Raw genomic sequence first — 17,100 nt, 5'->3', positions numbered from 1 at the left:
AATCATTGTCTGTATCTGCTTGCAGGTTGAGCTAAGGATTAAAAATGAGTACATTGTTGTATGTCGTCTCACATGGAAATATAGCTGTAATTTTTCTATACACGTGGAATCACATATTTAATCAGCCATAGCCGCTACTAAAATATTTAATTACTTGTGTTTACAAAATTCCAGTGTTGGAAAAGATTAAATGTAGATTAAACTGTCTTGTGTAACAGCTACAGTCTTGTGTTTTCGTATGTCGGGTTCAGAGAGACTCTTTGTTCTCCACGAGAAAGCCCCTTTAACTAACGCTTGTTTTGCTTTACAAGGTCATTTTTACTGTCTTCGTTAGGAATGTCCTCTCCTAGCCAGCGATTGTGAGCATTCTGCACACTGCGGTTTATGTTTTGAGGTTATACTAAACGGAACCAGAGTTTAGGTGGAGTCGTGCGGTCACACAAGCCAGCACATTCACTGGCTGGCCGCACTCTTTAATCACGCTGAGCAAAGAGAGCATGGCCGGAGCCTTAGGAAAATAAGACTTTGCGTCCATTTTGTGAGCAGACTTTGTGTATTACTCTTACTGAGGTATTCCACTCTTAAAACCCAGATGATCCTTCTGATATTGAATACAGTATGCTTTGACCAATGGGAGCGCTAATGTATATAAACACCGTGCGGCGGTATGACGCAGCCAAGCCGTTGATTCTGGCTCAGCCGAACGTTTGGCAATGAATCTAAAAATCCGAAGCCGCCAAATGTTTATTTAAGTATCGTAAAAATGTGAACGGCCACGCTAGACCAGAAACACTTTGTCGTGGCTGTCAAACACATGTGGAGAGTGCCGTGCCAGGGTCAGTGGGATTTTATTTAACTTTGTGTGAAATGCCTTTTGAGATGATGTCTTCTTGACTTTTACAGTCTTGTAAGACTTGACTCCTTCTTTCACAGCCAAATAAAGACTTCCCTAAGAAACAATTTGCCTCTGATAAATGATCAGCACAGTGTACACCACTTGAGTCTGAAGAGAAAGAATTCAAGGCAAACATAGCCGCAGTCGACTTTCTTTTTAGTTTTTTTTTTTTTAATTAGTTCTCTTAAATGAACAGACAGTGACGACACGTAATCCCGGCGCAACAAAGAAAACAATAATACAAATAAACCCCTTTTGCACATACCTGAACACCGGTAAACCTCGGTGCAATTTCCCAGGTTGACTGACACGGAGACTGCGCGGACATTTACCTCGTCGCGTCGTAGTATAATGTCCGAGACCTACCCGGGATGCGAATGTGTAGTAGCAGGCATTTAATTCCCTTGTCACGGCACGAAGTCGATCTCCATTTCCTCTTTCTTCGCAGTAAAACGAAAAGCCTTAAACAATTATCAACATGGCAACCTGGAAATAGCTAAATTAAACTGAAAACATAACAAAATTAAATTGTTACTGGATCGTACAGCCGAGGAAGCGAGTCCATCGTCCATCTTTGGAAATGTGTGGTTTATTTCGTTGCCGATGAAGTAATTCCCAGGTTATAAAATTGTGCTAGCCGAGTTGCCAACGGGGTTAATCCCGGGAAATCTCTCCATGTGTGATAGCCATGATACGTGTAACTCCTGCGTCACATTACACAGAAATTTACCAGGATATAAGGGTGAAAGGGGCTATAATGAATAAAACGTTGCATAAAATACAAAAAAATGTATAAACAACAGTCAGAAAAGTGTCCATTGCCCACCCCGAGGTCTGGTCCTCGGAGGTAGAAAAAGGAAAACTCCTCATGGTCCAGCCCCAAGTCATGACCGGGCCAGCGTTTACTGTATTTTTCGGACTATAAATCGCAGTTTTTTTTTTTCCATAGTTTGGCTGGAGGTGCGCCTTATACTCTGGTGCAACTTATGTGTGAAATTATTAACACATTATTATATCATTTCACATGTTATTTTGGTGTTTTGGAGTGACACTGTTGGTTTGGTAAACTTGTTAGCATGTTCTTTATGGTATATTTATCTTAATAACTCTTAATAGCTATGTTATGTTAACATACCGGCCATGTTCGCATTTCGTTGCTCATGCATCATGTAACATTGTCATTGTGTAAACTTATTCAGCATGTTGTTCTCTATGGTATTTTTACTTTAAATTGCCTTTCAAGATTACATATCTGTTCTATGTGTTGGATATTATCAAGTGAATTTCCCCCCAAAATGCGACTTATACTCCAGTGCGACTTATATATGTTTTTTATCCTCTTCATTGCGCATTTTTGGGTTGGTGCGACTTATACTTACGTGCGACTTATAGTCCGAAAAATACGGTATATTGTTTCTATGCAAATGAGCAAGTTCATCCCTACGTCCTGGGCCGAGCCATAGAATCGCACGTGATGGAAAAGTACTCGCTCGTGGTGAAAAGTAAACAATAAATTGCTATGTCACCTTATCAAATGTTTACAGAAAAGAGAGCAGCCACTTTTGTGCATTAGCTGGAGGATCGTAACGGAGCAGCAATGAACAAATATGTATAATTAACAAGGGTTTAGGTTTGCATAGGGACGGTAGGGACATAACACTACCAATTTTTCAGGATGTCCAAATTGTCCCCACCAAGTTTAAAGCAAACTTATTTGCATTATATAATGAGTTCAGTATAATTAATCCATTAATTAATCAATTAATCCATTAATTAATCCAATATAGGTAATTTAAATTGTCTTCCCTTCCCATATGTTGTAATGATAGAATTGACCCTACCGTTATGAAGTGAATTATTTTCATTATGTTAATTTATTTTTTACATTATTTCGAAAGTTATTGTGCAGCCTAGGCAGACATTTTTTTCCCCCAGATAATCATACTTTATTCATAATGTAGGTAAAAAGTTTTCATTTTTTGTTGAGTTTGGCTGTGCTTAAGGACAAAAGCAGTAGTGTTTTACCTGAAGGAAAGCTCAGTTTTTTTCCCCAAGTCTTTCTTAGTTGTATCATAGACTTCATACTAAATTGACGGGACATGGGGCGCGGGGCCAATTAATAGGGGGGCTATCTCCGTCAAAGCTGACCGAGTGGAAACACAGACAAAGAGCTTTTTACATTGAAAATTCATGTGAATAAATGCTTAAATCTCTGAATTCTTCATAGTTATGGATGTAAAACGGTCTAAATTCTTGGTTAAAAGCAAAATAACCGGGCAGTTAGCATTTATTTTACGTAAATATGTCGAATGTGCTGCTAGTCTTTAAGCCACTGTGCCACCACTTTATCACCACAAAGAGCTTTTTACGTTGAAAATTATTGTGAATAAATGCTTAAATCCCTGAATTCTTTATAGATATGGACGTAAAACAGTCTCGATTCTTTGTAAAAGAGCAAAGAACCGGGCAGTTAGCATTTATTTTACTTAAATATGTCGAATGTGCTGCTAGTCTTTAAGCCACTGTGGCGCCACTTTATCACCACAAAGAGCTTTTTACGTTGAAAATTATTGTGAATAAATGCTTAAATCCCTGAATTCTTTGTAGATATGGATGTAAAACAGTCTCGATTCTTTGTAAGAGAGCAAAGAACTGGGCATTTAGCATTTATTTTATGTAAATATGTCGAATGTGCTGCTAGTCTTTTAGCCACTATGGCACCGCCTTATCACAACAAAGAGCTTTTTACGTTGGAAATTCTTGTAAATTAATGCTTAAATCCCTGAATTCTTCATATGAATGTAAAACAGTCTTGATTCTTGGTTAAAAGCAAAAAATCAGCCAGTTAGCATTTATTTTACTTAAATATTGCGAATTATGACGCCAATGCTGTAGCGGTTAATTTCTCCCATTGATTTTTTTTCACAACGTTCCAAACTGCATACACGGTACGAAAAATATGATAATTGCCTTGAATACTCGAAGAAATCACTCCTGAGAAAATCCTTCCTATGTGTATGCGGTACAGCTTTTGTACTTTTCAACCAAAATCCGGCGTTGGATCGCTGCATGTGTTTGAGAATAAATGCGACCGACTTCGATCGACTGTAGCATAGTGTTTGACGGCCCCCTACTTGAAGGCGTGGCACAGCGTCTGGGGAATGTGTCCCGTCAATATCATTATGAAGTCTGTAGTTGTATTTAACTTATTTTTTTGGGCAGACAATGTTGAGTGCTCTATTTTTTTGCAATCCTGGATGGTGAAGAGATCGTTAACAAGTTTGTTTTTATTGTGTATCTTAATATACTTTGTGCTCAAATATTGCAATTTCAATTTGCTGATAAAATCCAGATATTTATTCTGGAAGTTTTCAAAATTTAGTATTTTTTTAAATCAAAGGTTTGAATCCAACTGTGTATCACCTGAACCAATACATTTGAAAGTTACTATTAAGTCAACGCAGATTTATTTTGCATTGATAATTTGGACTATCAATTAATTAGCTTCATATTCGTTGAGAAATGTAGCCCTGACACCCGTTGACCCAATCTGTTTGGTCTTATTAATGTCCCGTCCCCAGCAAAATGTGTACATGCAGGTTATGCTGTTAAACTAAACCTACGCCCTTGGTAATTATACATGACTATGTGAAAAAATATTCCTTCAACTCCTGCGTGATCTTTGTTATTTTAGCAAATTTGTAACCTGAATTTGTCTTGCATCACCACATCTATAACTTACCTACACTAACATGTACACTACCATGAAACTCGAAAAGCCCCATTTACCACATAATTGTAGTTAACATTTATATGAAAAACATTATGAGGCAATAAATACAAAACAGCCATCCATTTTATGATTTAAACAATAAACACGATCCAAAACCTTTTTGCACCATTAATGTTGACCTATAAACAGCGCAAGTGGGCAAAACATCTTTCAACATTCATTTTGTTAGCAGCCTGCCTCGAAACCTTGCAATGATCAAATCTTAGAATTGTATCCATAGCTGCTCATTTTTATTCCTAAACTCCTGGACTAACACATCTATGTATTGATTCACATTCTAGTTCCCACGACACTTAATTTCACTCACAACTTGTGGTACCATCATGATCGAGCGCCCAAACCATTATTATTTAGAGCTTAGAAACGCTTTCATTTACAGCCACAGTCTTCCGCCTTGTAATTCCAGTTGTCTCGCACACAGCTCATCCATAATAAATCTGTTTATACGAGGCGTCGGCCTCCTATGTTGCATTCCCCTTTCCCTCCCTAGTTCGGTTTTCCCCTCAGCCGTCGACTTAGCACCGCCCTCTCGTGCCGGTGCTGTGTGCTACATGTGTCTTCATGCCCAGTTAAAAATAAAAGGCTTAGCAGAGTCGCGCCTTGTTTTGGAGCTTAGATTAAATCTCCAGCAGCCACAACATTGGAAAATAAGAAGGGGGCTGCACTTGTACTGTTTTTAAATACATAATGTTGTCCTTTCACACAAAATTGGACTTCATCCAACTCCTGCCAACATCTAAATTTCTCTTTGATGTTAAATCCCTTAAAAATGCAAATGATGATTTGTTCTTCTCTTCATTTCCAGGATCTACTTGATCACTCCTGCACTTCAGGAAGCGGCTCCGGCCTGCCTTTCCTAGTTCAGAGGACCGTGGCTCGACAAATCACTCTCAACGAGTGTGTGGGTGAGTGTCCACTCCGAGCCAGTATTGTTATTGACATTAGCTCTGTGTGAGAATATGCAGCCTCGCTCATTCATTTTAATGAGACCTTTATGTCAACACAGCGGGTGGGCCCCGAGACGCGAACGCACGCACGCACGCACACACACACACACACACACACACAAGGAGAAGTACAGAAGAAGCTTCACAACTGTTGAAAAATCCATACTGAATCTGTGTTTTGCCCACAGCAACTCCACATACATTTTCCCCAAGGTTTAAATCTCCATAACACTGTGCGAACTAAGCATCTCATACAATTCTAAACCTCAGTGTTTGCTTCTTATATCCTGGGACTCATGCATAAGCATTGCCATCAAACTCTTAGCACTTGCAACTGAGGGTGTGACAATCTATTGAGCAGGTGATATATCATGATACTTTGTAGCCCTAAAGGTTATTGATATGCTTTCACCAAGAATCGATACATCACTTTAAAAGGAGTTAAAAAAAAAAAAAAAGAAAGAAAGAAAAAGAAACCAACAGGTTGCAACCAAAATCTTCCATTAGAAAAGTGTCTACTAGTGATGCACGATAATACATTTTTCAACCGATATCGATAACCGATAATTTCCTGCCCCTTCCAACCGATAACCGATAATGTCACGCCGATAATTCTATTCAGATATGTATGTAAAATGTTAAAGTATACAAAGATCAAATGTTACTGTGCAAAAATGTAATTTAGTGCTATTTTTTTCAACATCAAATGTGAACAAGTAGTAAATTCCAACATCTAAACAATGGCAATGACATTGTGTAATGGTAAGCTTTTGGCAACACTTACTTGGAGAGTAAACACCCAAGTTGCACAAAAATGCCTTTAAAAGTAAGCCATTCCTAACATATATCACATTACTACACTGCAAAAACACCTCCTGGACAAAACTGTTGATTGCGCACATTTGGAGGCTAAATCAAGTATATAATTATCGGATTGCATTATCGGTTGAATTTCGTTTGATCTGGATTATCTGTCTGACGTCATAATTGCCATTATCGGCCGATAATTATCGGTGACCGATATTATCGTGCATCTCTAGTGTCTACGTTAGCTCACTGACTGGCAATGTCACTGAAACCAGAGCATTCATTGCCAGTCTTTTGAGGGCATTGACAGGTCACTTCCTATTCATTTTAGGGCATTTACTGGTTACTTCCTCTTGATTTTGAGTCACTTCTCAATCATTTGGGGACATTATTGAGTAACTTTGTTTTCAGTAAACCAAAATCGACAAGAAGTGACCAGTAAATGCCCCAAAATCAACAGGAAGTGACCGGAAATCAACATGACGTGAAATGCCTCAAAATGAACTCATTACCTGGCATTGACTACTAATGATGGACATAGATGTCCAATCCGTTGCCAGTTTAACCCTTGTGCAGTATTGCGCCAAATCCTGGCGTTTTGCTTTGTTACTCGTCATATTATCATATATAAAGCATATCAAAAAATAAGCTAGAGGGCTGAAAATTGTCAAAAAATGTCAAAACATGTTTACCTTCAAAATGGCACCATCCACAATTTCAAAATTGGTATTGTCATTATTATATGTGGGAGGCCTACTTTTTTGTGACGCAGAGAGTATTACGCCAACTTTCGTCCCCATTGACTCCCATTATAAATCCCAATTTCTCATGTTTTTTGATGCACTGCCACCTGGTGTGTGAAAGTGCATTTCCCACGATTACACAATTTATGGCTTCAGCGGGGTGTTAACTGACACGAGATTGTAACGGATCCTGGATGAATATCTTAAAAACAAAAAATCCAGCAGGGGACACTAGAGACTATTATTTATCATTTTTCTTGATTGATCCCTCATTGTCAAACGCATTTACTTACTACCAAAAAAACAAGTTTTCATGTTGAGCTTTGATCGAACGGGCCAGTGTGTGGACTCACGAACACTTGTGTGTGAGTGGGTGTGTGCACGCGCGTGTGAGGGTGGGGGTGTGCACGCGCGTATGTGGGTATGTGTGTGTGTGTGTGCGCGCGCACTTTGCCTGTTCAATGGGACAGTATGAGTTGACTTTTGTGAAGTTTGACTTTATGACGCGACTGTGGGAGAAATCGTGTGCGTTTGTACATGCACGCGCACTCTCACGTCACCGAGCGTGTGCGTATGTGTGTGCTTGTACTTTTGCGTGCAGAGGTCTGCAGAAGGCGGCTTTGAATGCACTTCAAAGCACCTTGTCTGCAGGGCGCAAAAAGGTGTTTGATGTGACACATTTTGAGAATTCAAAATGCAGTTGTTTATTGAATCTCAACTCTTATTGGTAGAATGTTTTACTTTTTCCTCCTCCCATTGGCTCAGTGAATGGTCACGTTTGTAAACAACTTTATATGGGGTCCAACGGCTCAAAGGCCATTTTACTCCCTGTGACTGCTGGTGAGCAGAGATGGCGAGAATATTTTTTCTTGAGGAGGCAAGAAAAATGGTGTTGGAGGAGGAATGTCCCACATACTCAATGGATGAAAAGGATGATGTGTCACAAGACTATGATGAAGATTTTGAGCCACTTGTAGGAGAGGAGGAAGAGGATGATGATTAGGATTTTGAGGAGGTTACAGCAGAAGCAGCAGAGGAGCAACAACAACAGAATCAGGTCAGCACTCCATGGCTTGCCAAAAACCAAGAAATTGTGTGGTCCTCTACAAATGAAGTTTCGAGGCACTTCAACCTGCCCCCTATTCTATTGCCTGGCCCAACGCTTTTTGCAATTGCCAGGATCAGTAGCCCCGAGACTACTGTCAATCTGTTTTGCCCGGACGACATTATCCATCAGATTGTCTAAAAAAAAAAGCCCAAGATTATTTTGGACTACGATCTGTGTAAAGCGGCAGTCGATCACTTGGACCAGGTAAGCATATGTTATGTCTTTTTCAAAACTTTGCATCAAAGCTCTCTGGTCATCTGACATCATCTGATGTGTTTTTTTGTGTGTGTTAGTTGCAGGCATCTGCCACATATTCTTGCTGCTGGAGGACATTACGATGGCCAATGTCCATATCATATCATATGCTGGATCTGTCTCTCTTCAATGCATTCACCCTCTTTACTCAGGTGGACCCCGCAGTGGTGGCCACGCCACAAAGCCAGAAATGTGGGCAATGTGGCCTTTGCATTAACCGACTACGGGCATCAAACATTAGCTGCAAATGTGGCATTTTCTTTAGCCAAAAACATGGCCAAAAAGTGTGCAAATTGTTTTTTTTTTTTAAAAAAAAAAGCTCACTGGTTGTTTGTTGTTCTAGTTGAGTTGTTTGTTGTTCTAGTTCAGTAGTTTGTTGTTGTGCGTTTGAGTAATATAGATTCTGTTAATTCAAAATTCTTCTAGTTGTTGTGACTTGTTGACTGTTATTCTGATGCCAGTGAATATTTTTAGTGGTTGAAGGTAAAAAAAAACAATATTCAGAAATGACTTAGTTGTCACACTTCCAAGAGTGACTTTTGGCTCCAATACTGCAAGAGGGGTAAAAATTTTCCATTTCATTTTCAGATGTCACAAGTAAAAAAATATTCAGAAATGACTTAGTTACACATCCTCAAGAGGGCGCAAGGCTTCATCCCCAATACTGCGAGAGGGGTAAAAATTTTGAAATTGCCATTGTCAAAAAATGTTGAGTTCCTCAAATAAATTTTGATGTTATAATTTATTAACATATTCAAAGCTCTAATGACCTGATATCAAATATTCCTACTTGGATTTGTTTTTATATATTACATACAACATTGTTAGTTTTGTTCATAGCACACTATTGCTTTTATTGTCCATAGAGGGCATTCAGAATAAATAAATAAATTAAAACTATATATGTATGGATAGGTCTGATGCTAGTGAACATTTTGAGATGTCGCAAGTAAAAAAATATTTAGAAGTGACTTGGTTATCACACCCTCAAGAGGGCGCCAGACTTCATCCCCAATACTGCGAGAGGGGTAAAAATGTTAAAATTGCCATTATAAAAAAATGTTGAGTTCCAAAAAAAATTTGATGTTATAACTTATGAACATATTCAAGCCTCTAATTATCTGATATCAAATATTCCTACTTGGATGTGTTTTTATATATTACATACAACATCGTTAGTTTTGTTCATAGCACACTATTGCTTTTATTGTCCATAGAGGGCATTCAGAATAAATAAATAAATAAAAACTATACACGTATGGATAGGTCTGATGCTAGTGAACATTTTGAGATGTTGCAAGTAAAAAAATATTTAGAAATGACTTAGTTATCACACCCTCAAGAGGGCGCCAGACTTCATCCCCAATACTGCGAGAGGGGTAAAAATTTTGAAATTGCCATAGTAAAAAATTTTTGAGTTCCCCAAAAAAATTGATGTTATAATTTATGAACATATTCAAGCCTCTAATGACCTGATATCAAATATTCCTACTTGGATTTGTTTTTATATATTACATACAACATTGTTAGTTTTGTTCATAGCACACTATTGCTTTTATTGTCCATAGAGGGCATCCAAAATAAATAAATAAATAAAAACTATATACGTATGGATAGGTCTGATGCTAGTGAACATTTTGAGATGTCGCAAGTAAAAAAATATTCAGAAATGACTTAGTTATCACACCCTCAAGAGGGCGCCAGACTTCATCCCCAATACTGCGAGAGGGGTAAAAATGTTAAAATTGCCATTATAAAAAAATGTTGAGTTCCAAAAAAAATTTGATGTTATAATTTATGAACATATTCAAGCCTCTAATTATCTGATATCAAATATTCCTACTTGGATGTGTTTTTATATATTACATACAACATTATTAGTTTTGTTCATAGCACACTATTGCTTTTATTGTCCATAGAGGGCATCCAAAATAAATAAATAAATAAAAACTATATACGTATGGATAGGTCTGATGCTAGTGAACATTTTGAGATGTCGCAAGTAAAAAAATATTTAGAAATGACTTAGTTATCACACCCTCAAGAGGGCGCCAGACTTCATCCCCAATACTGCGAGAGGGGTAAAAATTTTGAAATTGCCATTGTAAAAAAATTTTGAGTTCCCCAAAAAATTTGATGTTATAATTTATGAACATATTCAAGCCTCTAATGACCTGATATCAAATATTCCTACTTGGATTTGTTTTTATATATTACATGCAACATTGTTAGTTTTGTTCATAGCACACTATTGCTTTTATTGTCCATAGAGGGCATCCAAAATAAATAAATAAATAAAAACTATATACGTATGGATAGGTCTGATGCTAGTGAACATTTTGAGATGTCGCAAGTAAAAAAATATTCAGAAATGACTTAGTTATCACACCCTCAAGAGGGCGCCAGACTTCATCCCCAATACTGCGAGAGGTATAAAAAAAATATACTGCACAAGGGTTAAACGGATTGGACGTCTACTAGTGATAAATTCATTCCAATTCACAGCGGAGGGATGAAAATAGCTTTTTTTTTTTTGTTTGTTTATTAGTTGTCTTTTAGAATATCCTAGAATGATTTCCTTATTGTATCGATAATTGTTATATAGTCATATCGTGGGCCTTGTATCGCATATCGTATCGTGAGCAACCCAGAAGTTCACACCTCTACTTGCAAAAATAACTAAGAACGATGTTGAGGTGAAAAATGTACTTGGATTGCAAAATTAGGCCACTATTGTGCAATGATATGTAAATTTGGCAGAAATCAAATGTAGAATGACAGAAATATGGTTGCATTTAATTTTTTTGTTTTTTTCTTTTAAATCAAAGGTTTCACACACCATCTTGCACATCTTGCATATTTTGTGAGGCTTTAAGATAGAGGGTTTTCAAAAAGAATGTGCCAAAATCAGCAAGTTTTTATTTCATTATTTTTAAAAGGGCTCAATGTCGCCATTCAAGTCAGAATACATCAAGAACAATATCCTGAGAATTCTACCCAAACGCACCTCAGGATATTGCGGTCCACCTTGTTGATTGCAGTGTTATTTAGTTTCTAGTAAATATCATGTGAAAGATTGAAATGTAAATTTTAAATAAGCGCTTACGTTATGATTGTCGTTCCTAACACGAGCCAGACCAATCTTATATATCGTTAGTCTTTTCCACTGACTAATTTATTTGAGCGGCACAACCTAGTATGTCGATGTTAATTATAAATCAAGCACAAGCGTCTTGTTTTGACAAAGCCATTGTTTTATTTTTAGCATAGCAAGTGTGCCAACAATGGTAACTGTAACCAATTTTAGTGCCATTAAATTTACCCCATCAATAATGATTTAAGTGCTCTACCACTTCTGGTATAGTAGCTACCAAACAAACAAGACATTATTTCTGTTGTCTTCAATTTTTCATGTACCGTATTTTTCCGGACTATAAGTCTCACTGGAGTATAAGTTGCATTTTGGGGGGAAATTTATTTGATAAAATCCAACACCAAGAACAGACATGTCATCTTGAAAGTAGGGCTGGGCGATATGGCCTTAAGTACATATCACGGTAAATTGAGCAGATTTACCTCGATAACGATAAATGACGATAAATTTGCTCAAAGCGGACTTTTATATAATTTGAAAATCTGAATCAGTGAAATACAAATTAACTGTTTGTCGTTGATTTACCAGCTTTCGATTTAACATATTTAACAATTGTACATGCAGTCTAAACATTTATATACAAATTTCTTGTAAACAATAAGAATTCAAGTATGAACATTTTTAACAGCTTGTATGACTTGAACAATGTGAAACATTATAAAAATCAATACGACGACTGTGCAAACATGGTATTGTAACACAAATGACTTGCAGATTGAACAGTACACTTCAAACAGCCAACTTATTGTTAATGGCTGCTGTGACAAAATTACTCAAAACAAGTGTTATTTCATGCACGCACACATGCACCCCCCAAACAGACACTCTCACATTAAAGCTATATTGCTCTTTTGCCAATGAAACATTTAAGATTTTATGATGGCAGCAATGACACTGAGTAAAGCAAGCACATACAGAAAAATAGCTTTGGCCATTAAACGGTCACTGTTGGATTATAATTTATGATGAATGCTTTACCATCATAAAAGATATCAAAGAAATCACACACATACAGAGATACAAAATAACGCAACTTACTAATTGCTAGATGCAGTCTGTGCCCAATCCACTCATTAAATTCAGCCGTTTTGACAAGGTTAGAGCCACTATCCGACTCCATCACGTTCACTTGCAGCCGCTGTTAGCCTCTAGCGTTGGCCTGTTGTCTGGCTACCAGTAGAAAGCACTGAAAGCACACTCTCCTGAAATCGTGAGAACCAGGGAGCAAAGTTGGTGAAAGCCCATCTGAAGGCTGCCAATAGTCTACTGAATGTCGGGTGAAAGTTTGGTGAAGCTCCCTTAAGCCCGACTCCATCATGTTTGCTTGTAGCGTTAGCCGCTAGAGTTAGCCTACTGGGCTTCTGTTTGTTTGAGTTCCCGATAACCACGTGACTTCATACGTAAGCACACTGAATGCTTTCTTAAAGGGGAATGAATATAGCCGAACAGCACAGGGTCAAAGCGGGATGAAAAAAAAAAAAATTTCTTGTTTTATTAAATTACCGAATTTACCGATGTGGTTAAAATTATGTCGGTCATTGTGAAGAATTTCGGTACCGATAAATTTTTGGGTATACCGCCCGGCTCTTCTTGAAAGGCACTGTAAAATAAAAATAGAATAGAGAACAACAGGCTGAATAAGTGTACTGTATGCTAATGTTACACTACTGCTCGATTACCGTTTTCGGCTGCATATTTCACTACTTGCAGCTTGTAATCTGCAGAATGTGATTTTCTTTCCAGTGCCATTTTGTTCAGCCCTTCTCAGTTATTTTTACTTGTGTTTATAAATTACCGCCAATGTTGAAACATTGAGTACCATCTTGCGGTTTAGTGTGAAAATAATGTGAAATTATATAATAATGTGTTAATAATTTCACACATAAGTCGCTCAAGGGTATAAGTAAAACCTCCGGCCAAACTATGAAAAAACAAAAATGCAACTTATTGTCTGGAAAATACGGTATGTTGTACAACTTCGCAATATCAAGCTCAATAATATAAAATTATATGTAACAAGAATTTAACGTTTTCACGTATCTTCTCTTTTCTTCATGTCAGGTAAAGGCCGCTATGGCGAAGTGTGGCGAGGCCAGTGGCAAGGAGAGAGTGTCGCTGTGAAGATCTTCTCCTCCCGAGACGAGAAGTCCTGGTTCAGAGAAACGGAGATCTATAACACAGTGCTTCTAAGACACGAGAACATCCTGGGTATGTCAAACATAATCACTGGGTGACGATCAGCTTGAACAACAAGAGCCCTTTAAAACATCTGCATTTGTAAAGATGACAGAAAATACAAAGTGACCCCAAAAAAACAGGAACGTTTTAACAATCCAATAAAACCAAGAGTGATGATAGAATAATATTTTATTCATAGGAAAAAAAAGGTATCATTTAAGTGGCGTCTTGCGCTCTTGAAATCTGCTGTTGACCACTGGTGACAAAACAATAATTTTTGCTTATTGGCAGACATGAGCAAGAGACAGCACAGCGAGACAGTGACTTTGAACAAGTAAACAATCTGCCATTTTAGTAACCATGGTGAAGTCAGGATGAAATTCACAGTATCCCAGCTCAGATGAGGAATCGACTAGAAATCTCAGCTGCAGATTTAAGAATGCATTCGTACAGGAGGACTCCATGTATGGAACATCATTTTTAATAAATGAAAATTCCATCATTTTTTCTTAAATAGCATGTTCTAATGTCTCAATTTCTATAAATAAAATATTTTGTCTTCCATCACCCTTGGTTTTATTGGATTGTTAAAAAGTTCATGTTTTTTTTCTTTTTTTTTTTGGGGTCACCCTGTAATTTAGCAAAAACATACAATGATTGACAGTCAATACAAATTGATTGAATGTTTCTAAAATATTTATTATTCATTTTTATTCTTTGTTTGACTGAATTTTTTTGTCTCAACTTGCCGCTAAATATTTTAACTAGAAAATGCAATTTCTGGAAAAGGTGCGTCGGGATACTTTTTCTGTGTTCGTCGCAAACTTTTCCCCAATTCCCACTTGTATTGAAAGATAAAACCGTCAATTGACAAATTTACATATCATTGGATTTGACTGATACAGACATCATTGGCATTGACTGGTATTTCAGTCATTGGAATTGACTAGGGATGTTCTGATCCGATCACGTGATCAGAAATTGGGCCGATCAAGCCATTATTCTGAAGATCGGGTGAAAAGGATCAGGTTTTTATTTCAAAAAATAGATTTACGTTTTTCTCCTTCATGCTTGTACAGCCTCTCATTCTCCCTCCTGCTGCTTTTCTTGGTCAGCACTGCAGTGGCGTTTGCTAGTTAATGATGATTGACGGATTTGTAGCTTTGATCTTGCTAGAGACGCTTGGTAGCTCTACGATCAAAGGTGCAAATCTGTTAATCATCGTTTAGCTTGTTATACACTAGTGTGCTGTGGCTACTCATTGTGTAAGTGAGAGGCTGTTCTCAGCAGCGTGAGCGGATTTGAGTGGACTCACTCAATGAAGCATTTAATGAAGACAAGCATTTTTCCACGTTATTTTTGTTTAAAAATAATTTATATTATGAAGGTGGCACGGTGGGCTAGACCAGGTTTAAAACCTTTGTTTAAAAAAAAAAAAAACATTTCCGGTATCGGATCGAGACTCTGGTATCGGCAGATTCTCAAAATCGGTGCCTCGGACTCGGGTGCAAAAAAATGCGATCGGGACATCCCTAGAATTGACGATTACAGTCGTCTTTGGAATTGAGGGCTATAGCAGTCTTTGGAATTGGCGTGATGTAAACGTCATTGCAATTGATGAATTTTTCAGTCATAGGAATTGAGGGATATACAAAGTAGTAGTTGCTGCCAGTCAAAGATGAGTCATTTTGAAAATAATGCCGATCCCTCATCTCATCCTCTCTGCTTGCCTGCAGCATTGACAAAAGAGTTTGTTTTTTTTTTTTTTTTTCTCAGTGTGTCTTTTACCATTTGTTTGCCGTCACCCCAGGCTTCATCGCATCTGACATGACCTCCAGAAACTCCAGCACGCAGCTGTGGCTTATAACCCACTACCACGAGATGGGCTCCCTGTACGACTACCTTCAGCTGAGCACGCTGGACGCGTGCAGCTGCCTCCGCATGGCACTCTCCATCGCCAGTGGCTTGGCGCATCTGCACGTGGAGATCTTTGGCACCCAGGGCAAGCCGGCCATCGCCCACCGGGACCTGAAGAGCAAAAACATTCTGGTCAAAAAGAACGGGCAGTGTTGCATCGCCGATCTCGGTAAGAAGAATACAAGCCTTGGAAAAGAGTGTAAAATGTAGACTCGAGTAAACTTGTCAATCATATTTTTCAATGGAGGTGTGATGCAGTCTTTCGTACTGGACAGTAATGCTTGGAAACAATCCTGCCGACACACGTCCAGAGGCAAATGGTTGCCATGCACCATGTTAAATATACTTGTAAGATCAGTCCAGGCTGTGTGAATCCACATAACAGATTTCTTGGAGCAATTATCATATCTTGATAAAACTAACCATGGTTTACTGCTGATTACTAAAGAACCAAAAAAGGTAGAGTCAACCTGTTTTTCTGGTGAACGAAAATGTATGAAATCCTCGGGTCACGATGTCCTCGACCTGCAATGTTTCGACTTTACGATGACCATCCTTATTTCGCCATTTTGTCCCCCCGCTAGTGCATAGTGGTGGTCTGTGTTTGTGCGCCGGGAGTATCTTTGCCTTGTTCGCCCTCCTTTTTTCATATTATGACTCCATAGAAGAGAGCTGGGTCATCTAGCAAAGTTCGTCTAGCCTAAAGCAAAGCAATTTCCATGGAAACGAAGCTTAACATCATAAAAAGATCAGAGAAAGGAGATCCATATAGATATGCTGCATTCAGACCACAGTTAAACCGTCTTACAAAAACGCCAAGCTGCCACAATGCTAACCCGTACCTAAAAGCAGGTTTGTGTTCACACAGACCTCACAGCATGTGGCCAAAAGCCAGTGCACATGCTTCATCAGCAATAGCTCTCATAGCCTCCCCTCTTTCTTCTCCATCCACCTCTCAGCACTAATAGGAAGCGTCTCGTGTTTTTATTTTAACGTATTATAGCATCTACATGGAGTTTTCAGTGGTTTATTTGCAACCGAATGCACTGAAAACTACTTCTGTAGCCGCCACAAAAAAAATTAAATAAATACAACAGCCTTCCACACCCCCTTTCTCTCACCAGGCACACAATGCGTTTAGGGCGGAGTTGGGTACAGTAGCCAAAAATTTTACTCAAGTAAAAGTAGCGTTACTTTAAAATAATTTATACTCCAAATAATATATACTGAACTACTAAAATAAAACTAGTCATCCTAAAAATGTATTGAAGTACAAGTGAAAATGTATTTGGTGAAAAGAATA

The 17,100-nt window shown here is 38.1% G+C and overlaps 1 protein-coding gene across 4 annotated transcripts in view; it reads left to right on the top strand.

Annotated features, from left to right (window-relative positions):
- Window positions 1–17,100, top strand: part of LOC130926735 (activin receptor type-1-like) — an 87,250-nt gene that overhangs the window by 61,747 nt on the left and 8,403 nt on the right. For all 4 annotated transcript variants that reach the window (XR_009066277.1, XM_057851861.1, XM_057851860.1 and 1 more), the window contains 3 exons: window positions 5,494–5,593; window positions 13,764–13,910; window positions 15,691–15,966. Coding sequence is in view for 3 of the 4 variants with exons in the window: in XM_057851861.1 (XP_057707844.1) it covers window positions 5,494–5,593; window positions 13,764–13,910; window positions 15,691–15,966 (523 nt within the window). In the remaining variant the exon portion in view is untranslated. The remainder of the gene's footprint in view (window positions 1–5,493; window positions 5,594–13,763; window positions 13,911–15,690; window positions 15,967–17,100) is intronic.

The sequence above is a fragment of the Corythoichthys intestinalis genome, chromosome 12 (genome assembly GCF_030265065.1).
Source record: "Corythoichthys intestinalis isolate RoL2023-P3 chromosome 12, ASM3026506v1, whole genome shotgun sequence".
Classification (NCBI taxonomy): domain Eukaryota; kingdom Metazoa; phylum Chordata; class Actinopteri; order Syngnathiformes; family Syngnathidae; genus Corythoichthys; species Corythoichthys intestinalis.
The sequence above is the reverse complement of the archived record's forward strand: the minus strand, read 5'-3'. Positions and strand labels throughout refer to the sequence as shown.